Below are 24106 nucleotides of genomic sequence, written 5' to 3'. Positions count from 1 at the left end.
AATATATTTTAACATGACGGTCATGAGTAACAACAAACAGAAAAAAAATGTTTCTAGCTGTTTCGCACAATTCGCTGATTGCACAGGTTCATCCATATTTACTAAGCCGTAAGTTAACGTTTATTATAATGCATCCATTACATATTTAGGTTAAGTTAGCTTAAGTAAATTGAAAACGTGTTTTTTTTCTCTTATAAGCAGGTGAAATCAACTCAAAATCTGTAAAAAATCTGAACTGCTGCGGCAAATGAAATGAAATATGTTGTTAACAAAATGTTTATAAAATCTTAAATTTGTTTTACCAAATTAGGATGATAGTGTTGTCTAATAACACAGAACACCTAGATATAAGAAATGAATGTAATGTTTGAAATGATACTTTATATATAAAAAAAATAATGCATCCATGAATAAATGATTTTATCTCGTTCGTAGAAGGTTTTTTTTTAACCCTTCCATTACCAACACTGTTGGAACGGGGGTAAGCGGCTTCGTCGATACGTTATCCACTGTATCCCAGGGCTGACAAATTGGCACAATCACTGTCGGTATAGATTCTACCCCAGTAGCCCGAATACCATTACCCCGAATGCCATTAGCCCGAATGCCATTACCCCGAAATCCAAAACCCCGAACGAGCCATAACCCCGAATGACATTACCCCGAATTAGAATATCATTAGGAAATGTCATCAATGTCATCATGTCAACATAATTTTAAATTCGGGGAAATAGCATTCGGGGTGATGGAATTCGGGGTAATGGTGCATTCGGGGTAGTGGAATTCGGGGAGTTGGCATTCGGGGAAATGGGATTCGGGGTAATGGGGTAGAATCGTCGGTATAAACCCGCGAGGGCAGCAACTTTGTCCACTCTCGTCACACAATAATTCTCACTTTGTTCCTGCGAAGAGGATTAACTTGGTCACGATATACGAATTCGAAAATTACAACTTTGGCAAAGAAAGCTATCAGTTAATAAGTGTGGAAGTGCTCATAAGAACACTAAGCTAAGCGGCTCTGTCCCAGTGAGGACGTTAATGCCAAGAAGAAGAAGAAGATAAATATATTTTAACATGACGGTCATGAGTAACAACAAACAGAAAAAAAATGTTTCTAGCTGTTTCGCACAATTCGCTGATTGCACAGGTTCATCCATATTTACTAAGCCGTAAGTTAACGTTTATTATAATGCATCCATTACATATTTAGGTTAAGTTAGCTTAAGTAAATTGAAAACGTGTTTTTTTTCTCTTATAAGCAGGTGAAATCAACTCAAAATCTGTAAAAAATCTGAACTGCTGCGGCAAATGAAATGAAATATGTTGTTAACAAAATGTTTATAAAATCTTAAATTTGTTTTACCAAATTAGGATGATAGTGTTGTCTAATAACACAGAACACCTAGATATAAGAAATGAATGTAATGTTTGAAATGATACTTTATATATAAAAAAAATAATGCATCCATGAATAAATGATTTTATCTCGTTCGTAGAAGGTTTTTTTTTAACCCTTCCATTACCAACACTGTTGGAACGAGTGTTGGAAAAACACGTTTTGGGCTGTAACTTTTTTGGTTTTTTTGACATTTTTAAACCAAATTTTGACACAAGAAGCGGATATCCTTCTAGTTTGAGGGCTTGGACAGAATTTTAGGATTGGTCACCTGGTTCCGGAGTTATTCCGGAATCAAAATGGGTGTTTCGAAATTGCAACTTTCGATAAAGTGAATTTGCAATATGAAATCAGCTGATTTTTAACGAAAAAAAATGAATGGATGGTGATTCTGGTCCTTTTGGAGCACCGGAATGGCCACCGGTAAACCCGTAATATGGGACCCCAACGTTTAAGCACCAAAAGTAGGCATGCGACAGCTCAATTGTTAGGGGAAGACGGGGTAAGAGCGCCCGCCGGGGTAAGACGGACCACCTTCAGTTTGGCATGAAAATGGCGCTTTTCTTGAAAGTTCACCAAGCACTTTGCATAAACACAAGATTTTGGACATTCCAAAGCATTTAGGGTGATACCAACATTATTTTTTTCATAACAAATATCAAAAACAAAGTTTTTGCTCGAAGATACTGAATTTGATCTAATTTTAACAGATGCTCACTTAAGGATTTCGGAAGGGATTTTTTTGTCAAAACATAACAAATTACCCGTCCATGCTTTAACATAAATGTGAAATATGCTTCAGTGAAGTGAAATATTAATTGTAAATATTTAGCTTTGAAATAAGGCTCTACTTGTGGAAATTGCACAAGCGGGGTAAAACCGACCACTGTCGATGGGGTAAGTCCGCCATCCCTAATTTATACCAAACATAGCGTCTAAACCATTTTAGAAGTTGTAACTACGTTGTACATTACTATTCAAGAAAAAAAAATCAATGTTGTTAAAAATACAAACTAAATTCGCATATTTTTGAAAAATATGGGTGTCTTAAGGTAATGATAAGTATATATCTGATTTTTTGAACTAATTAACCCTAAAAATGATTCAAAATCCACATTAATCAACGTAGAATTCATAAAACAATATACTTTTTAGAATAACAGGAAACTGATATATTTTTTCGCAAAATTGTGAACGAAAATCGAGGTGGTCGCTTTTACCCCGTGGGTGGGCGGTTTTACCCCGTCGCTAAAAATTATCGTGATAAGAAATCACTTTTTCAACCTTCACGAAATAAATAAATTTTCACAAATACAACACCTGTGATATTTTTTGATCATGCCCAAGGCTTCAAAAAACGATATGCTGCATCGAAAAAGGATTTATTGATTCTTGATTTTGACATATGAATTAGATGGCTTAGGCGGGCGGTCTTACCCCGTCTTCCCCTACCGTTTTGGGTACTTTACCCTAGGACCCAACTCCGAGCGAAGATGAGGTTGAGAGAAAATTAGGGTATTACTGTTCGACATCAAGCAGTTCAGACGTGAAGAAATATTTGGTGAAGTACAGTTAAAAGTTATTCATAATTAGTTAAAAAGACCCTGAAGGGGTTTGAAGAGAAGTGGGAAAGGTGAGGCGTCGCCAAGGACTACCAAGTCAGGTAAATTAACCTAATAAAGCGGCCTAGCATAACCCTAATAGCTCCCTACCCCTACGCCACTCCCATCAGGACCCATTAAAGCTTCGGCTAGAAGTGGGAGTGGTTGTTAAACCCATAATTCACTCACATTCCGTGGCTGGTATATGCAAGCACGTGGATACGCTAGTTGGACCCACGAAACCCGTCGTTCCCTTATCGGCCTGCTAAGCCACGTGGGAACATCCTACCAACAGTGTACCCCAGGCCCAGGATCGCATCATCAAAAGCCCAGTGAATCACTAACCATCCCATCACAGTTCGCCCGCCAGATCCGCCCGATCGCCTCTCCAGTGCCGGCCGGCTCCTTTACACACCCACACCAGACACACTGTAAGTTAATAAATTGTTGAAAAAAAAGTGATTGTTGAACTTTTGATCAGTGCTAAGAGCCGACCCTGAAAAGAAGAGTTTGGGAACCCTGGTGGCTAGGCCTGTAAGATCTCGTCCCCAGCGACAGTCTCGGGTTAAACCCTGTGAGAATTTAACAATTGGCGCCCAGCTTAAGGGGACACGGGAGACCGTGTTATTTTCCCTATCTTTTGTCTCACTCTAACAATTATCATCAAAACTTTGCGGAAGCAAATCTCGAGTTTTAGTGAACCGATGGAGCTGAAAATTTATTGGATTGTGCACTACATATGTAAAACCATAGTGATACATTTTCACGTCGATATATGGAGTGGTTCTTGGGATTTGCTTCTTCAAATGGATAGGGTGATTATGATGACGTCCCGTGCGGCCTTAAAGAAAAGCGATACTGATCAGAAGTTCATCGGGAGTGAGATTACTTAGGGAGCAGATTTGTAATAGCTAAAAAAATAACCTTTATTTGCTCGGATTGGTGAATAGGTAGGGTATTTGATCTGTGTAGTGCGAGACACACTTTTTGCAGAGATCACTGAGAGAGCTGTGCTTCTACTAGTGCGCGAACGTCGTTTAGAGTAATTAATTTGATAAAAAGCGTACTAAATAGTTGCGCGCGAATCAATTTTAGGTATTTTTTCTGTAACTGTAGTAACTGTAGTGGAAAAGCGACGATATCGTCGTGGTAAGCGACACATTGGCTACTTCACGAAGAGTGTAAAGGTGGGCACACTCTTCGTGAAGTAGCCAGGAGGCTACAGGCTGCAAATTTATCCATCAACCTTCAAAAATCCAAATTTTCCGTGACTGAATTACCCTATTTGGGGTACATATTAACACCTGAGGGAATTCGCCCGAACCAAGACAGGATCGACGCCATACTAAATTATGAACGTCCAAGCTCGATTCGTGCCTTGCGCCGATTTTTAGGCATGGCAAACTATTACAGGCGATTTATTGCCTCTTCTAGTGAGATTAGCGCCCCTCTCACCAATCTGCTCAAAAAGAAACCCAAGTGTCTGATATGGAATGATAAAGCCGTTTATTCGTTTGAAGGAGAGTTTGATCTCAGTCCCAATTTTGAGCAATCCGAATTTCAGCTTACCTTTCCAAATACAGACAGATGCTAGCGATAATGCGATAGCTGCCGTGCTGTCCCAAGAGCACGATGATGATGAGAAAGTGATTTCGTATTTCTAGCAAAAACTGACTCCCGCTCAGCAATCATACGCAGCGACCGAGAAAGAGGGCCTGGCGGTACTCTCAGCCATCGAAAAATTTCGACCATATATCGAGGGGATGCATTTCACCGTGTTGACCAATGCTTCCGCACTAACTTATATTATGAACGGGAGGTGGAAGATGTCATCCCGTCTGAGTAGGTGGAGCATTGACTTGCAAGGGTATGACTTCGATATCAAACACAGGAGAGGCAGCGACAATATCATCCCTGATGCCCTCTCTCGAGCAGTCGAGGTGTTAGAAATCACGGTGAACGACTGGTATCAAGATTTACTCAATAAAGTTAAGGCAAATCCCGAAGAAAGCCTAGATTACCGGATCGTATCTGACAAATTATACAAATTTGTACCGACGAAAACCGATGTTTTCGATTATCGGTATGAGTGGAAACTCTGCATACCCGAGGCGCTTCGAAAGGAAATTCTCGAAAAAGAGCACGAATCCGCATTTCACATAGGGTATGAGAAGTTCTTGGACAAGCTGAGACAAAGATATTTCTGGCCCAACATGGCTCAGTCGGCCAAGAAATATGTTCAAAGCTGTCAACAGTGCAAAGAATTTAAACCGGCGAACGTTTCACAGCACCCCGAAATGGGAAAATAGCGCCTCACCACAAAACCTTTTCAGATCCTTTCAATGGACTTTATCCAGTCCTTCCCGCGTAGCAAAACCGGAAACACACATTTGCTTGTTCTGATGGACATGTTCTCAAAATGGACTGCGGAATTTTGCCATTATAATCCAAAAGAGGATTGCCCAACGATGCCGATACTTACAGCACGATGATGCTTCCACGTCTTACCGGGTCAGTGGTCCAAAGGAGAAAGAGAATCATGGCATGGTGCCGGAGAAGGCTTTGTGACCAAAAAAGAACTTACACGAAGTACGATGCGTTTCAGAATGAATCATGTATTTCTGGTGCTTGACTGTTTTACTAGTTTACAAAAAGGGTAGGTATAACTAAAACACAGAGCCAGCGTGATGCGTCGGTCGTCAGGGTTAAGCGTGTCAATGTGTCGCGCAGCTGTTGAGTTGCGCTTGCATCATCATTAAGAAAATGGTCAAGGTTGTCGGTGCTTTGCTTTTGCTTTTGCGGGGTGTTTTGCTTTAATGGTCTATTATGACAACAATAAAAAGAAAGCAGAAAAGAACTGCAACGTTTGAAGGTCGTCGCTCAATTATGCAATAAAGAGAAAGTTGTGGAAAGTTCTGGAATGTGACTATGTGATGTGATAGGGTTTAGTTTTATGCTGTGAGATTGAATATGAATGCTACACCTCCCCCCTGAAGGAAGAGTGGTGTAACCAGTCTTGAAAAAGTTTATGTCTCTCTGGCTTTATGTTTCACAAGTAATTTAAATGCTAATAATATAAACTTTTAATTTCGCCATTACGTTACATTATACACTTAGCCTAGAAATGAATTAAATTTTAATTACTCTGTTCTTATGAACTGTATGCTGAATATTCGTTGCTTCATCCAGTATTGTTATATTTGGATGTGTTATATTGATTACTTTATATGGTCCTTTATATACTTTGTCAAGTTTATTTCTATTTAGGTTTTCTAGCATTACGAGATCATCTATTTCAATGTTTATTGGTTTTGCTGTGACTTGTTGTTTTGTATTTCGATTATTCTTAACCTTGTCAATGATATTTTGAGTTCTAATTGCAGTTGCTTGTAATTTATATTTTAATTCTGCATAATATTGATCATAGTTATAAATTGGTTCTATACGTGTTGGATTCTTTAAGTTATTGGGTAACGTTGCCATTTTTCCAAAAACAAGTTCATATGGTGTATAAGGGATATCTGTGCATGGTGTGGTATTATAACAAAAAGCATTGTAAGAATCCATTCATCGCAGTCGGTCTGAGATTCATTAACGAACTGCCTCAAATATTCATTTAAACAGCGATGAATCCGTTCTAAGTTTCCGATAGTTTGGGGATGGTATGGAGTTGAAAAAATATGTGTATATTGCAACATTTCAGAGATTTTATTGAATATTTCATTTTTGTACTCGGTTCCTTGATCTGTTCGTATGATCGAAGGTGTTCCGTATATCAAAATGCAATTTTCAATAAATGCTTTAGCAATTGTGGATGCTTGCTTATCTTTGATCGGTTTTACTATGACGTATTTAGACAAATCACATTGAATTGTCAAGGCGTATCTGTTATCTGAATCAGACTTTGGAAAAGGTCCAATGGTATCCATGGCTTTTGATTCGAATGATGTTAGCGGAGTAGGTGTATGCATAAAATTTTCGTTAGTTCTAATTGTGTGCTTATGTTGTTTACATGTGATGCATTGATTAACATAATTTGTAATAGTGGCTTTCATATTAGGCCATTTGTACATTGTTTTCAGTTTACGATATAGTCTGTTTATGCCGACATGTCCGCCAAATGCAGATTCATGGTTTTCAGCAATAATTTTTGTTATAATATTTGTATCTTGTATGTCTTGCTGCGGTATATACAGCAGTATTTGTAGTTTTTGAAGCATTTCATTGGCTTGATTTTTGAATTCGTGTACACTAATAAATTCGAATATTGTACTAGATAGCGCTAGAGCTATTTTTTCAACATTCAATTCTTTTGCCCATTTCTCTATTTGTTCGAACATATTTGTTAGATTGGGTACTTGACTCTCGTGTCACGACCTTTTTAAAATTTTTGTTCAATATTTGGTATATATACGATTTATTTTTATAGCGCTCTAGGTATATATAGTTTTGGTAGGTCATAAATTTCGGTGTTGTTGAGTGACTCAAACGCATTGAGGTGATCAGTCTCATTGCTATTTTGTTTCACAGTATTGTGTTGTACACTCGGTTGTGTTTCCGTTTTCTTGGACATGGCTCTAGTGGTAACTTTGAGCACTGTCATGTTTTTGTGTATGTCTGAATCGAGTTGGATTCGTGAGAGAGAGCGTCTGCTCCCACGTTTGTTTTACCTTGTACATATTTGATATCATAATCAAATTCTTCCAGTTCTAATCTCATACGAGTTAGTTTTGAAGTAGGGTTCTTCATTGAAAACAAATAGACTAGAGGTCTATGATCTGTTTTAATTGTGAATCTTCTTCCTATTAGGTAGGGTCGAAAATGTAACACTGCCCAGTGGATGGCTGTCAATTCTTGTTCAATTGTAGATTTACTTGATTCACCTTCAGTAAATGCTTTACTTGCAAATGCAATAGGTAAATCAACGTTATCATAACTTTGGGCAAGGATTGCACCACATGCTACTTTCGATGCATCTGTAATTAAGACAAAGCTTTTCTTGAAGTCAGGAAATCTTAGAACTGGAGGTGAAATTAATTTCCTTTTCAACGTTTCAAAGGCTGTTTTGCACTTTTCGTTCCATTCGAATACTGCATTTTTCCTCAAAAGTTTATTAAGTGGGTGTGCTATATCAGCAAATTTGGGAATAAAGCGTCTGTAATAGTTACAGAACGCAACAAATCTTCTAACTTCATCTGAGGTTTTGGGAATTGGAAAGTTTTTAATCACGTTATATTTTGATGGATCTGGTAAAATGCCTTTCTCTGAAATATGATGTCCTAAATAGGTAACATCATGTTTGAAAAAATTGCATTTTGCTGGATTCAGTTTCAGATTATATTGCCTTAATCGTTTAAAAACTGTTTCTAGGTTTTTAAAATGGTGATTTACCGAGCATCCGACTACAAGGATGTCATCGATGTACAAGAAGGCACACTTAGGGGGTAACCCACTGAGAGCAATCGTCATCATCCTCTGGAAACTGTTGGGAGAAACATTAAGTCCAAAGGGAAGACGATTGAATTCATAATGTCCGGAAGAGCTCGAGAAAGCTGTGTAGTGTATAGAATTTTCGTTCAACTCGATCTGGTGAAAACCAGATGCAAGATCAAGAGTTGTAAAGTACTTTACCCGTCCAAGGTTGTCTAACATCTCGTCGATCCTTGGTAATGGGAATTTGTCTGCAATAATGGTTTTATTAAGTTGGCGGAAATCCACTACTAGTCGCCATTTTTTCTCGTCGTTGTTGGATTTCTTGGGTACTATCAGAATTGGCGAATTGAAAGTAGATATTGATGGTCTGACTATTTTATCATCGACCATTTTTCGCACTTGTTTATCCATTTCTGCTTTATGAGCTTCTGATATGCGATAATTCTTGATATAAGTGGGGCTATCCGAATTTAGCTTTAAGGTTTCCTTGTAAAAATTATTTACCGATAACGGTTCATCGTTCAGGGCAAAAATATCATTAAAATCCAGACAAAGTTGTTTCAATTTGCTTTTAATTCCTTCATCTGGTATAGTCGCCAGATTTAGCTCATCAATTAGTTGATGGCTTCTTGTCGAAGTTTCTTTTTGTTTATACGGATTAACTAATAGGTAATCTTTGAGCGGTACTATTTTGGGTTTAAATGTAGGTGGGATAGTTCTTGTACTGCTATTTACATTGAGTACATTGATGAACTGAATCTGGTTGTTAATTACTGAATTTCCGATGAATACTCCAGGTTTTATTTGATCGGCTATAACTACACTGCCTTCTTTTATCTCAGGAATGAATATTTGTTTGATCACTTGGCATCTAGGTGAAATTACGAGGTGATCTTGAAATTTGTCTTGAATCTTGTATTGCGGTTTACATATCTCCCACGATAGTTTCCGCGTTGAACATTAAAATACTGACGATTCCTGTTGGTAAACTTTTGACCAACCATGTGGAATATTTGTTTTACGCACGCCTCTTGTGTAATGTTCTCGTTCACCTTTTGAATGGCTTCTCTTACTGACGAGTAATTGCCAGCTTTCAGGATTATTTTAGTATTTTTGATACCGTTTATCAATGTATCAATACCTGCTTTAGCAGCCATTGATTTAGCAATTTCTGTCGGTATTTTTTGGGACACATATATGTTTTGGAGCTGAGTGGTTAGTGAATCAACATCCGTGCAAAATTGTTCTAGATCGTTCTTTTAGCTACTTGCTTTAAGTTTGGCCATAATATTTTGTGCTGTGATAGTTTCGGTACAGCGTGCTTTGACATCTGTAATTATATCATCAATTGTCTTTACATCCTCAGGTAGGCCTTGTCTTGCCTTACCAGTCAAGCGTGTCTTTAAAAATTTTGCTGCCATCTCCATATGATTACGACTTGTAAATTCTTTGAGGAGGTTAGCTCCATCAATAAATGTATTCAAATTGGCGGAGCTTCCGTCGTACGTCTGTACGATAGCTGTTGGGGATTGATCGCTTCACGATCTTAAGTTAAACACAAATAAATGATCTCGTCTCAGAGTATAACATAAACACTCGCGAATTTGGCACTCTATGAAATACATATCTACTAACTAGCCGAAACTAGGTAATGTGATCTAGTAGGCGATGATAATGTTGTATTTAGTTTCTCTCACTTTTTTGCGCAACCGTCAACCAGAGAACACGTAGTTCAGAAACATTAACAAACATTTTGGTCCTTCGAACCGGATGGGATATTTTTCGCTCCATAAAGGTAAATCAATTATAACTTTTAGCTTTTCATCAATTAGGTGTGATAAGTGTCCAACGCTTGGGTCGATGAGTGAGATATCCAATTGCGGAATTGGATATGCAAAACCGACGCTAGGGTCGTACTTACGGATTTCAACACGTGGGTTGGAATAAAACAGAACAGCAAGAGACAGAAATCAATTTCCAACACGAGGGTTGGTCAAATTGAGCCTGAGAAAATCTTCCAACACGCGGGTTGGAAGTCACATGGTTAAGCTTGTACACGGACAGGCAAAATTCTAACACACGGGTTGGAATATTATACACACGAAACTGGAGTCGATTTTGATGTTATGTTTGGCACACGGGCCAAAACATTTGATCGGCTGCTTGGGCACGTCAGGAGTTAATCATCAATATTAACCTCCTTTTCCCAAGCAGCCTAGATAGCCGCGTAGTGTCGGTAGCGGTTGTTTCAACCAGAGTCGATGAATGGAGAGTTGCGCGAAGACTGAAACCAAGTCTACCTATTGAACCGTCAAATCGTCAACCTATCGAGCAAAATAAACAAACACGTTTATGGGCGAGAGAAGTATTGTTATCGTGAAGAAATAAAAAAAAATATTGCTACAGTTTAAGTTACGGTGTAATACGATGATTTAACAAAATAATTGCTCTTTAGGGCCTATAATTTGAGAATAAACCCGCTTCTTGTTACAGTAATGTAATGTAAGTAATCTTCCATCAGTGGAAATATAGAACTCCGGTTCATAGTTGAAATGCAACTGAAATTTAATAAACTATACAAAATTGGATAGTTTCAAAACTATATATTAGTTATTCAACCCAGATTTACGCTACAGATGCGACTGTTTTCGGTCTATTCCCAGAGAGCAAACGGCTAAGAGAAATTCATTGTTTTTTTCAGTTGCTCGTCGCGCGGAAACCGAAAAAGATCAAAATTTTGAGTTCATTTTGTGTGTCGTATGTTTTGTTGAAATTCTCTACTAAACATTTCATTGTTATTACTTTATAATTACAAAACCAGAGATCAATTTCAATTTCGTTCTTTGCGACTTTGTAAAAAAAAACATTCGAATTGAGAGTGCATTTGAGTGAAGTCACTGGAAAGCGCACACAGTAAAATAGGTGGCCAGAATAATTAAATGATTTGTGATTGGGGAACTTGTTGCCAGTTCTCTTTGCGCAACTCTCCATTCATAGACTCTGGTTTCAACTGGCTAAGAATTAACACTACGGACTGCCTGTTCCGGTGGTAAAAGTCCACCTCACAGGTGACCCCTAATTTATGGTGTGATGCGTACCGTGCCTAGGAATGAATGGTTAGGGGGGTCTAAATAAAACCTAACCGCTAACGGAGCCTGTGGGGTACCAGGGCGCCCTCCACAGTATTGAGTCCTTCCTGTGCTACCCGGAGCAATGAGGCAGGTGACCTTGTGTTTCTCCGAGATAATCGGCTGCCCTTCTTCAGTCTCTATCCTGAGGCTTAATAAGGGTGGGATTATGAATATGTTGACATTTAATTTAAATTATCACCTATATGGATTCACATTATGCGTTTTACACAGTGTATTCTGTACTCTTTCGCCTTCGGCGACTTGAAATAAATACCGATCTGGTTTTTTCGTGCTGAGATTGCAAAAAGCTTAATCCTGCCTAGTTTGGGTAGTGGCTACGGTTAGGTTAGCTCAGATCAATCTTCAGCATAAAAGAACGGCAACGCTCAATCTTTGCAGACTCATGCAAAATGGTGCAGCCCAAGTGGCGCTAGATCAAGAACCCTACTTTCGTAGAGGGAACTTCTATCTAGGTAACCTTGTGGACCCAGTTTTTGCTACTTTGAAATGGCAAACTCGCGCTCCATGCCCCACGCATGCGTGCTCGTTAATAAAGCAGTCGTTGCTACACTCATTTCTGAGTTAACTACCAGAGATGTATGTGCTGTCACAATCGATGTTTCTGTTAGTGACCTCAACAGGAAATACGTCTATTGTTCGGTATATTTACCACATGATGAACCATCCCCAACGGATGACTTCAAACGAGTTGTCGTACACTGCGTAACAAAAGGCCTTCCGCTGATTGTGGGCAGTGATGCCAATGCTCATCACATCATCTGGGGCAGCTCAGATATCAATTTGAGAGGCTCCAGTCTGATGGAATACTTAAGTAGTACAGATCTTGGACTACTTAACATAGGCAATCGCCCAACCTTCATGGTTTCTAATAGAGAAGAAGTGTTAGACATAACGCTCTGCTCGAATAGAATCAGTCACGAGTTGGCGAATTGGCATGTATCAGATGAGGAATCATTATCTGATCATCGCTACATCTTCTTTGAACATTCAAATGTAACTTCGCAGACTTTGCGTTTTAGGAATCCCCGGTCAACAAACTGGGAACTCTATATTGAATTGGTTGCGACCAAATTTCATGGATATTCTCCGTCCATTGAAAATCCAAGTGATCTGGATGATGCAGTTGATACTACAACATCCTACATTATGGAAGCTTTTGAAGAAGCATGTCCTCTGCGGTCTGTAAAGACTACAAGAGGGACCCCATGGTGGAATTCCGATCTGACTAGACTCAGGAAACAATGTAGAAGGAGTTGGAACAGACGCCGTTCAGCTGGATCAGAGACGTTCAAGTCGGCTCGCAAGGCTTACAAGAAGGCTCTTCGTTCTGCTGAACGATCCGGCTGGAAAAACCTTTGTACAAATGTTTCCAGTTTGAGTGAAGTCAGTCGGCTGAACAAAATCCTTGCAAAATCTAAGGATTTCCAAGTGAACGAAATTCGCTTACCTAATGGTGACTTTACTTCTTCCGATGAAGAAGTTTTAGAATGTTTATTCAATACACACTTCCCCGGATGTGTGGACATAGCATCTACGGATGAACCAAATGTCTTTTCATGTAGTTACGAGTCTCTGGCCTCGGCTCGCAGTATCGTAACTACTGAATCGATTCAATGGGCACTTAATAGTTTTGCTCCTTTCAAATCTCCAGGAGCGGATGGGATTTATCCTGTTCTGCTCCAAAAGGGATTTGAGTTTATCAAACATGTTTTAAAAAAGCTACTTGTAAGCAGTTTTGCTACCGGGTACATTCCCAGATCCTGGCGTGATATTACTGTAAAGTTTATCCCGAAAGGAGGACGTGCGTCGTATGAAGAAGCGAAGAGTTTTTGACCAATCAGTCTGACCTCTTTTCTTCTGAAATGTCTGGAACGCATTATCGATCATCACATCCGTGATGTTTATTTGGCAAACATGCCTCTTCATGTGAATCAACATGCTTACCAATTTGGAAAGTCCTCTGTGACTCTTTTACACAAAGTTGTATACGATATCGAGAAAGCATTCGCTCAGAAGCAATCCTGCTTGGGTGTCTTCTTGGATATTGTGGGTGCCTTTGATAACGTGTCTTTCGATGCCATATTGGAAGCCGCACGAAACCATGGGCTACCTACAATGATTACCAATTGGATTCATCAAATGCTCAAAAACCGACATCTCTTCTCGACATTGCGTCAAGCAGCGATTCGAAAATTGAGTGTTTGCGGATGCCCCCAAGGGGGAGTCTTATCACCACTTTTGTGGAATCTCGTAGCAGATACGCTATTGAGGCAAGTCAATAATTGCGGTTTTCCAACTTATGGATTTGCCGACGACTATCTATCTTTGATAGTTGGTATGTGCATAAGCACCCTATTCGACCTGATGCAAAGTGCTTTTCAGGTAGTTGAGAGTTGGTGTCGCCAATATGGCCTTTCGGTTAATCCGAATAAAACATCTATTGTTCTTTTTACGGAAAGACGAAACCGCGATGGAATTCGACCTTTAAGTCTTTTTGGCACTGAGATTAATGTGACTGATCAAGTAAAGTATGTCGGAGTCATTCTAGATTCCAAACTTTCATGGACATCTCACATTGATTTCAGAGTCAAAAAAGCTTTCATGGCTTTCGGTCAATGCCGGCGAACCTTTGGTAAAACTTGGGGCCTCAAACCCAAATATATCAAATGGATTTACACAACAGTTGTTCGACCAATATTGGCATATGGATGTCTTGTGTGGTGGCAAAAGGGCGAAGTGAGAACAATCCAATCAAAATTAGGCCATCTCCAAAGGATGTGCTTGATGGCGATGTCTGGTGCGTTCTCTACAACTCCCACAGCAGCGCTCGAGGCCCTTTTCGACGTTGCGCCACTACACATACATCTTAAACAAGAAGCATTTGAGGAACTGAATTCAGTCAACTCTGTAAACCTTGTATGGGTACCTGGCCATTCTTCCATCGCTGGAAATGAATAGGGCGATATTCAAAACTGAAAAGGCAATAGATGGCTCTTTTTCAATGGTAGTAAAAACGAAATCCTGAAGCAAAGAAAGCACCACGGAAGATGAACTAAACACAAAAAGTTATGTATTCACTTTACACTTGACTTCTAATCACTACATTTTTTGATTCAGTTTCCTAATTGCAAGCAATTCACGATTTTCAATATTTTCCATACGTTTTGACAGCTCTCCGACTACCATTCTTCCATGCGCTTGTGTTGAAAGTTTGAGAAATTTGAGAATCCAGCGTAGCGCGATCAGTGAGAGGAATACAAACATCAGTGTCGCCGCTCGGCGGCCGGTAAGAGAAACTGAATGTTCGAAAGGTTGTTGTCTGTAATTTTTGCCGCTTGCGCCAACTGTTAGCGGTTATGAACGAAATAAACAGTCGGTACCCTATTGTCTGATGAGCTAGCTTGCGATGGATCATCGCAGGACTTCATTGGCCTTGAGCCGGCTATTCCAATTTCGAAGTGCTGGGTGAAGCTTCAGATAAACTCTTGGGCGGCAACTCAGCACAAGCAATATTGGAATAGTTTGGAGTCATGTCGTCAAACAAAATTGTACATTACTGAGCCATCTCCAAGGGTGGCGAAGTATTTAACAAATCTGTCAAAGCAGAATTGCAGTCTCTTGGTCAGAGCGTTGACAGGCCACTGCCGACTCAACTATCACATGGCAAATATTCAGCGTGCTGACTCATTTGTGTGTGATAGTTGTGACTCCGATTATGGAACTTCGTATCACCTGACATGTAACTGTCCAGTTTTGACGTTGGATAACGTCTTACGGCAACATACTGGGGTACAATTTCGAAAAACGAAAAATCGCTCGCGTCACGAAAAGTGGTTAGATTTTGACTGTTAATAACTTACTAACGCCCGCATAGATTTTCAAGATTCTTGCACCAATCGATTGGAAATCTTTCTACGAATCTACTCCAATAACGAAAACTGTTGATTTCCATTACTAAACTATTGAAATATTGATAAATATCGAGGCACGTCTTATTTTCAATAGCAAAGCACATTTTTCTTGCTGTTATAAGGTTTTGACGTTTAGAAGTTTACATGTACCGTAATTTCGAGTGAAAATGATCATTTAATGGTTTTTCTTGTCTGTTTTCAATAATGTTTAAAATGCCCAACAACTGAATCCAGGTTAACAAGTACGACGGACAGCCTTTTTGGCTCATGTGCCAAAATTTTCTAACATTTGTGTTTTTAGTGCTAGAAATCATCCCTTAAATAAAAAATCGGGGAATCCCATTTCGAGGTGAAATTGATCACTTGTCAGTGTGATTATTGTTATTTTTTGAAACGACTCTACACAATGAACATGAGCTCCCTGAATCCTCCTAAATTCTTAATGATGCAATATTTAAAGAAATAATGAATTGTTAATTTCAAGAATTGCGATGAAAACGCCTAAATGTAGGCAATTTCCTAAGGAAATCTAACAGAAATTTAATTATTTCAACCGTATGAGTTAATTGGTAGGGGGATTAGGGGCATAATGAACACCCGGGGCGAATTGGCACCCCCTCAATCTCTGAGATTATGCATACTTCATCAAAAGTTCATACACTGCATGAAATCTGTATTGAATTTGAAATGTTTGACGGTAAAAAAGTTTATGTTTTGCTTCAATTGACGTTAGAAATTTGACCTTAAGTTTTTCTCTGCTTCAAATTGACATATAAGCAAGGCGGTGGGAGAATCTAAGTTTTGAACAAAACAACGAACCCATAAAGGTTTTTTTAAGCTCTTCTGATAGAGGGAGAGCCCTTTTACACATCGGAACGACTTACAGACATTAAATATTTTGGAATCATTAAATTTCATGCAAGTGTTCATTTTGCCCCGATACCTTTTTACTAGCCTTGTTTTGGACCTAATTTTCTATCTCACTTTTCTGGCATATGATATTATTTTAATTACCATGAATGAATGTAGCACGTCGTACTAATATCAAACATGGAAACTAGCCGGGAGTAATTTGAAAATAATTTCATTGTATGGTCTTAAAGTAAGCATTTGCTTGATGTGTCCATTATGCCCCGAATTCCCCTACGAGTTTAGAAGATGAAATCGGGCTTGGGGATATATGTACTTTAACCATCCTTACAAACTTTACTAACTTTTAATAATGCCGTTGTCGTCGTCACTACCTACATGTAAATGCATTCTAGAGCGATCAGAGCATCAACTTGTCAAACAAAGGGCTAAAACTAATCAGCAACAGTTTTGTTGATGTTTTGATGTGGTAAGAAATTGTCGATCGAATCGAAATACGCGCACAGAGAAGACTGCAGAAATGCTACCGCCGCCCGACCCGAGCAACGTGAACCTAGAACTTTGTTTGTCATTTCTCACCGTTGAAAACTAATCAACCAAAATTATAATTGATAAATAAATAAATTAATTAATCAATCGATAGTAATAGATTAAATGTCTCTGGTTGTAACTCTTTTACGTCGAATGCATTGTTGTGACCCTGAAAAGGGCCGTTTTGTTTGAAATTGTGCTGCAATTCAAATTAAGCGATTCTCCACGGATACGAGTCAGCATGATGTCCTTCGGCATGATGCTGACACGCTTGGCGTGCCTCGCGCACAGGTTGGTATCCTCAAACAAACCGATCAGTTAGGCGGGGGTGACCTATTTCGCATAAGGACATTTCGCATACGGACGTTTGGCATAATGGACGTTTCGCATAAAGCATTTTCATAAAAGAACAGGTAGCATTTCAAAGAAGGAATATATGTAATTCTGATGCCAAATGTCCATTATGCGAAACGTCCCACCTCCCAGTTAGGCCACTCGCTTCATGCAGGACCATGACGGCTGAGCTCTGGAATCGCAGATTTGCCTCTACATTTTCCCGGATACCTCGACGAAGCAGAAGAAGTTCTTCATGGTGCGGAACTTCTTCGAGTATCAAAAAGAGATCATGCCAATCATCGTGACTGGCAACTTTAACATCGATTTGAGCAAAGAGGAGAACATGGAGCTCGCGGACTTCATGGAGAAGTACCTCAACCTCAAACTGGCTTCGGAACCAACTAAAGCAATCAATCTGGATCATGGATCATGCGTGAACCTAACGTTCGACCGTAATATTTGTTTGGGAAACAAGAGTTACCGCTCATGCTTCCTCTTCTATCGACCGATTCTATCGGTGTTGAAGTGTTAACCGAAACAACCAAATAATAACACACAATGTCCATAATAGATCAGAATTGGCTTGGAACAAATAGTATGAAATTTAATTGGATTTTTATCAGTAGAAATCTTTCATAAGTTCGTGACGGTCTCAAGCCAGAAAATAGAAGAAGCTAACGTTATCCAACGTCAACTTGGCGGTTGTATCTCGAAAACAACCTCTTACTTTTTTCGCAAATGCGATTCCAATTACTTGGTAAACACTTATTAAGTGAAACTGAATTCAGAACCCTGAATCTTCAGGACATTCTGTTATTCTTAACCCGCTGTGGTAATGAGCTATAGGCTCTCTTTACGCTCATGCGTTTTGCAGTGCCCTTTTTAGGGCGCTGTTCGAACCCATTGTGGTATGGAGCTACATGCTCTCATTTCGCTTATGCGAGCTTCCCTCTTCAAGGGACCCCACTCCTATTTCCTCCCATCTTTCCCTTCCCTATCCTCTCCCATCGGGTAGATGATGAAATAGGCTCAAATATGACGATGGCACAAATCTCCCAACTAGTGGGGAACGTGCCTTTGGAGCCGGCCTTCTGATACCTGAAGAGACAGAAATCAGTTTCCAACACGAGGGTTGTTCAAATTGAGCCTGAGAAAATCTTCCAACACGCGGGTTGGAAGTCACATGGTTAAGCTTGTACACGGGTTGGAATATTATACACACGAAACTGGAGTCGATTTTGAGGTTATGTTTGGCACACGGGCCAAAAGACACACATGTTATGAATATCGGTTCGGAATAACTTCTATAAAGAGCAGTAGTTTTGCGAAATTATGCAATGTGGCATAAATTACAGATTGTTGTGTTGTTTGTTGCGTTCTATAAGGAAACATCCTTCAGGCCACGTTCGAGGGTTGCTACAAAAAGTACGAACAGATAAAGAGCTCGCTTGAGCATTGACCCGATAAAGCAACATACAAAACAGAACTTGAGGTAGAGTATATATACGGCTTAGCAATGTTCTAAATGAAAACAATGATTTGCAACATGAAAGCACAAGCAACTAGTTCTTCCAACAGAAATTCTGTCAGACTTAAAACAGTTAATCTTTTGATTTTTGATAGCTCAGGAGAGAGTTGGGTTGAATGGATTAATAAAAACTATTCATTGATCCACAAAAAAACTATTCATCCGACAGTTGAGACATTCAAATACCTAAAATTGTTTTCACGAGGTGCCACCATCGGACTAATCGAGTCAACCACTCATACAAACTACGCGATAGCTTGGGATCTTTTGGAATAAGTCGAAACTTAGCGCACTTGTTGAATGTCTGAACTAAAGATAGTTGAGATGGAGTGAGTCATAGCCTTACGAGATTTGTTTGATTCGGGTCAATCATCTACGGTTTTCCCAATTCTAGAGCAACTTATAGAGTCTTGTGACGCCATTCTCATACAATAAATGGCAAACAAATTTAATTAAGAAACATGTAATAAACAAAAATCAGCAATATTTGGAATAAAGGAAAATAAGTTACAAGCAACTGGAGAAATTTGTGAATGAAAGATGCTATGGTTTGGACGTGATACCAACAACATACAGAGAAGAACCATCAAGCAATGAACGGTGATTAATGGATCAGTCCATACACCGTTGAATAATGTTCTGATGAGCGGTCCTACTATGCTACAAAATCTGTTTAACATTTTCCTGAGGTTCCGGTATTAAAGATATGCAATAACAGCTGACCCTAAAACAATTTTTTAGTCGAGCTTTGATCTACTATAATGATTGACAACTGCAATTCGTACTACATATCAAGATTTTCACCAGAAGAGGCTGTCTTTATACACTGTTACGTATGGCACAAGGTTGGCTTCGTTTGCATCGTCACATTGCCTAAGACAACTTGCTCTCAAATATGAACGAGGTATATCCAAAGAAAAATTGGAAACATGAGCGGTTAAATGATAATTCTACGGACCTCATATCGAGGGAATCGTCTACACTGAAATTATTCGGGAGCTTGTCTTGGTGGAACGGGTCATTACCTCATTACCTTATGTGCAAAGGACATGGATTTTTGAAATGATTACCCCCATTCCACAAATTGGTACATACATTCCTGGGAGAGCGATAGATTGGCGGCACATGCTTTCAAAACATGTAGTTTATATGTGTGATTTTGCGTGCATTGGAGGTATTGTTTGCACAAACTTTGAAATTGCCAAACATCATGGAGATTTGCCTATAAGTATGTGCCGATTTGGCCAGGTGTAGAGATCGTGATAGTCCATGGAGTAATGTCTCAATTTCAATATTGTTGAACTAAAATCAGCTACAAACATCCTCAAAGAAATGTTCTTGAAGCATATAGGAGTACTCACTACTCGATCATTTTTCCAAACTGAGCAATTGACAGTATACTGTTTGTGATTCAAAAGGAATTGTGATACTGTTGAACCAAGTTGAACTTGAGGTGCAAAGGTTTGCTGATGATACAGGAACTTGAGCATGTACAATTGTGTCATAAGAATGATACAAAATAGAATGCTTTCCATTAAAATACAGCTGTTACTAAAGAACAAGCTTTTGTCAAGTTCCAGATCTCCTATAACTCTAACCGTTTTTAAGACGATCGCCAGGTTTTTCGCGTTGAAGTCGCAGGAGTGAGTTTTGATCAACAGCTTCCATTGATTTTCTCAACTAAATGCAAACTAGCAAATCTACTGGCAGTTAATTAAACATTTGTAAAACTTTTATGGGACAAGTATGAAATGTTGGCCTATATACGATCAAAACCTTACACGTCAAATCGTTAATCAGTGTATAAACTGCTTCCGTAGCAAGCGTATATTTAAGTCAGATAGCTCCGATTGAAAGAGTGAACCCAGGAAGATCATTCAAAATATGTGGAATAGACATTGGAGTAATTTGAGTACTTTTCATTCATCAGGAATTAGAAAGCACATAAAATATATTTTATCTTATTCATTTGTCGTAGAGTTCGAGCAGTTCATTTAGAAATAATGAGTGCACTCTCAAGTTATATACAGATTTTATTACTGCCCTTAGGTGATTTGCAGGTCAACGAAGATGAGGCAAAACGATTTACCGTGATTATGCGAACATCTCAATATTAAATCAAGACGCTCACCTCAAGTTTTAATTATAATTCAAGAATTTTGTTATAAACAAGGAGTTGAGTAGAAATTCGTACCTCCAGAACAAATTCATACAACTTTTTAAAGTCCTTAGGAACGATGGAGACTAGAGTTACTGTACACGTGCTGTGTCCTTTTCTGCAGGAGCCACATTTCTTGCAGACACCCGGGCGCGCGCTGTTCATTTTGGGTGCACCTAATATTTCTTGAGATGTGCCTCGTCACATGGTCTGTTTTGAACTCAGCGCAATAATTCAAGTGTTGGCAAAATTTTCAACGAGGACCGAAATCTGCAAACAGATTCCTGAGAAGGTAACTCAGGGAGTGTGGGGTTGCCGCATCAACGACGACCCACTAAAACCAGCCAATGCAATTTACGTGAGCGATTCTCGCTGAATTGCTCAAGTGATGCACAGAATAGTAGTATACAGAATGCACAGATATTACCCTTGGCCACAGAAACCACTTTACGGTATTTCTTCGGAGAGATGCCAGTGTATATAGCACTTAACACATGTAGAAACTGCTATTCTTAGCCGACTTAAGCAATGTTACAAGGGACCAGCCTCGGCAGGACTAATCCTCTGCAGCCAACTCTTGATCGGCGCGCCAAAAGCGCTGCAATTCTTACATAATGTGAGTGACAGCCGAAGTTGCTGCATAGTGGTTATCACGCTCAATGGTATGGGTGCCCTAGTGTAGATGTAGTTGTGAACCTTAGAGGAAAACAATATGCACTCAGTCTCGAAAAACACCCAGAAACCGAGTATAAATTTTTCAAATTGGGTAATGTTTCCATATGCATTTTGATGAGTCTGGGAAGCGTGTGCAAGTTTCTTTGAGGAAAACAAAAACAAACTGTGTATGACGAGCGTAAGCTAGTCTACGTGTGTTCAAATGTCACTAAGCTCTATTCCAGCACTCGGCATCAACATTGCATGCATAGGCTCATGCGAAGATACTCAGACGTCAAAGTCAATTTGACATCTTCTGTTGACATTCAAGTGCATTTTAGTTGGATTTTTTCCCAAACTGCGAACATCTAACTATCAAGTTATTCCATGTAGCGGACCCTCCAACGAGCGAATTCCTACTGTAACAGTCAAATAATTTTTGAGCAGTTTTTAATTATAATATAGTTCCTATGAGCCCTGCTATCCATGTCATTTATTCGACTATAATGCCGATGTCTACAGCTTATTGGTTACTTGGGATACATATAATACACCTGCAAACTAAGTGATACTTACATGTATAATTGTATAGTCTGTTTAACGTTTAGAAGGATATACTATTTATCTTCAATTATTTATTAAGACGTTGTCTAATAATATACGCATCTTTCACCATATGTGTAATGTTTAGAAGAAGACAAAAGCAATGTGAAATTCACTTGTCAAGATTTATGTTTTTGGTTCGTATTGCGCATGACTCATTATAAAAATATTTGTAGCGCACAATATGCACCTATACTAGTAGCTATGGACCAATGCACGAGTTCACTAGATGACTGGCATAGCAGAAAAAGTATCACAAAGTATCAATACTAATCATGAGACTGAGTCTTATTACTTTGAAATTACGAGCCGCAAAGTCATCATAGCTGCCAAACAAATGACAGTTAATAATAGCTTTTGATACATCTTGGTGGATCGCAACAAACGGCATGCAACACTGATGATATTGCTATTATTGCGCGCAAACCCCAAAATTTTATTCCTCATTTCGAGCTTCGGCGCCGCCGTCCCAGCGCCAGATTCAGCGACAAGGCAAGTTGTCAAAATTCTTCGTTATCTTTTTTTTTTTTTGAGTCAATGTTTATATTTGTCAAATTGGTTTAGATCAGTGACCGTAAACATCACGTAAGATGGCTTTACTTTTAAATCAAGAAGTTCATCGAAAACATGCATCAACGAATACAGTTTACCATTGTCTTTACGGATTTTATGTGCTTGGACTCTCGAGAAAAGCACTGAGCACAATATACGGGAAAACTCCAGCAACTATCGGGAATTGGATAAAACACTACGAAGCACATGGTTTCTTCAGCAGGAAGGAAAGAGAACGCGTTTACAGGAAGTTTTCGCTTGAAATGCGATCATGGATTATTCAGCTATATCATGAAGAACCAGTACTTTTCCTGGATGAAGCAAAAGCAAAGTTTGAAGCAAAATTCAACGTGTACATCAGTGTGGCTTCAATATGCAAAATACTACATTCACAAAACTTTACCTGGAAGTGCATTGAAAGAAGGGCTATACAAATCCGCGAACGAGATATTTTGGAGTTTTGCGCAGAATTAGCTTGCTTCCAATGGGATTTGTATAACTTGGTCTTCATAGATGAAGTATCCTTCGATAGCCGGGGAATGCTTCGTAGTCGTGGCTATGCAGCCATGGGGGAGAGAGTCTTGTACCGTGGTGAGTTCAAACGTAAGCCCCGGGTATCCGTTCTATGCTTCCTATCAGAATGTGGCCTTCAGGAAACCTATTATTCGGATGGAACTTTCAACAGAAAAAAGTTTTTTGAATGTTGCAGAGATTTTGCAATCAACAGTGGAAAAGTTTTTCAACATCCCGGGTTCCACTCTGTATGGATTTGGGATGGCGCAAGAATCCACTGTGATCCTAGCATCACACGCTATCTACGCTCTTTGGGGATATATATAATTTTCCTCCCGGCTTATTGCCCTTTCTTTAACCCTATTGAGTATTTATTTGGATTTGTTAAGCAAAAAAGTAAGAGGTTGTTTTCGAGATACAACCGCCAAGTTGACGTTGGATAACGTTAGCTTCTTCTATTTTCTGGCTTGAGACCGTCACGAACTTATGAAAGATTTCTACTGATAAAAATCCAATTAAATTTCATACTATTTGTTCCAAGCCAATTCTGATCTATTATGGACATTGTGTGTTATTATTTGGTTGTTTCGGTTAACACTTCAACACCGATAGAATCGGTCGATAGAAGAGGAAGCATGAGCGGTAACTCTTGTTTCCCAAACAAATATTACGGTCGAACGTTAGGTTCACGCATGATCCATGATCCAGATTGATTGCTTTAGTTGGTTCCGAAGCCAGTTTGAGGTTGAGGTACTTCTCCATGAAGTCCGCGAGCTCCATGTTCTCCTCTTTGCTCAAATCGATGTTAAAGTTGCCAGTCACGATGATTGGCATGATCTCTTTTTGATACTCGAAGAAGTTCCGCACC

General features: G+C 39.2%; 1 protein-coding gene across 3 annotated transcripts in view; it reads right to left on the bottom strand.

Moving 5' to 3' along the window:
• LOC23687751 (gamma-glutamyltranspeptidase 1) overlaps positions 1 to 24106 on the bottom strand; it is a 698533-nt gene that overhangs the window by 600291 nt on the left and 74136 nt on the right. Inside the window, exon 1 of one of the 3 annotated variants that reach the window (XM_021851054.1) lies at positions 22147 to 22265. The exons of the other annotated variants lie outside the window; for them this stretch is intronic. Within the exon in view, the coding sequence (XP_021706746.1) occupies positions 22147 to 22148 (2 nt within the window). The 5' untranslated portion in view covers positions 22149 to 22265. Of the gene's footprint in view, positions 1 to 22146; positions 22266 to 24106 lie in introns of those variants that run through there. 3 annotated transcript variants of the gene reach the window in all.

This window comes from Aedes aegypti, chromosome 1, assembly GCF_002204515.2.
Source record: "Aedes aegypti strain LVP_AGWG chromosome 1, AaegL5.0 Primary Assembly, whole genome shotgun sequence".
In the NCBI taxonomy this organism is placed as follows: Eukaryota; Metazoa; Arthropoda; class Insecta; order Diptera; family Culicidae; genus Aedes; species Aedes aegypti.
The sequence above is the reverse complement of the archived record's forward strand: the minus strand, read 5'-3'. Positions and strand labels throughout refer to the sequence as shown.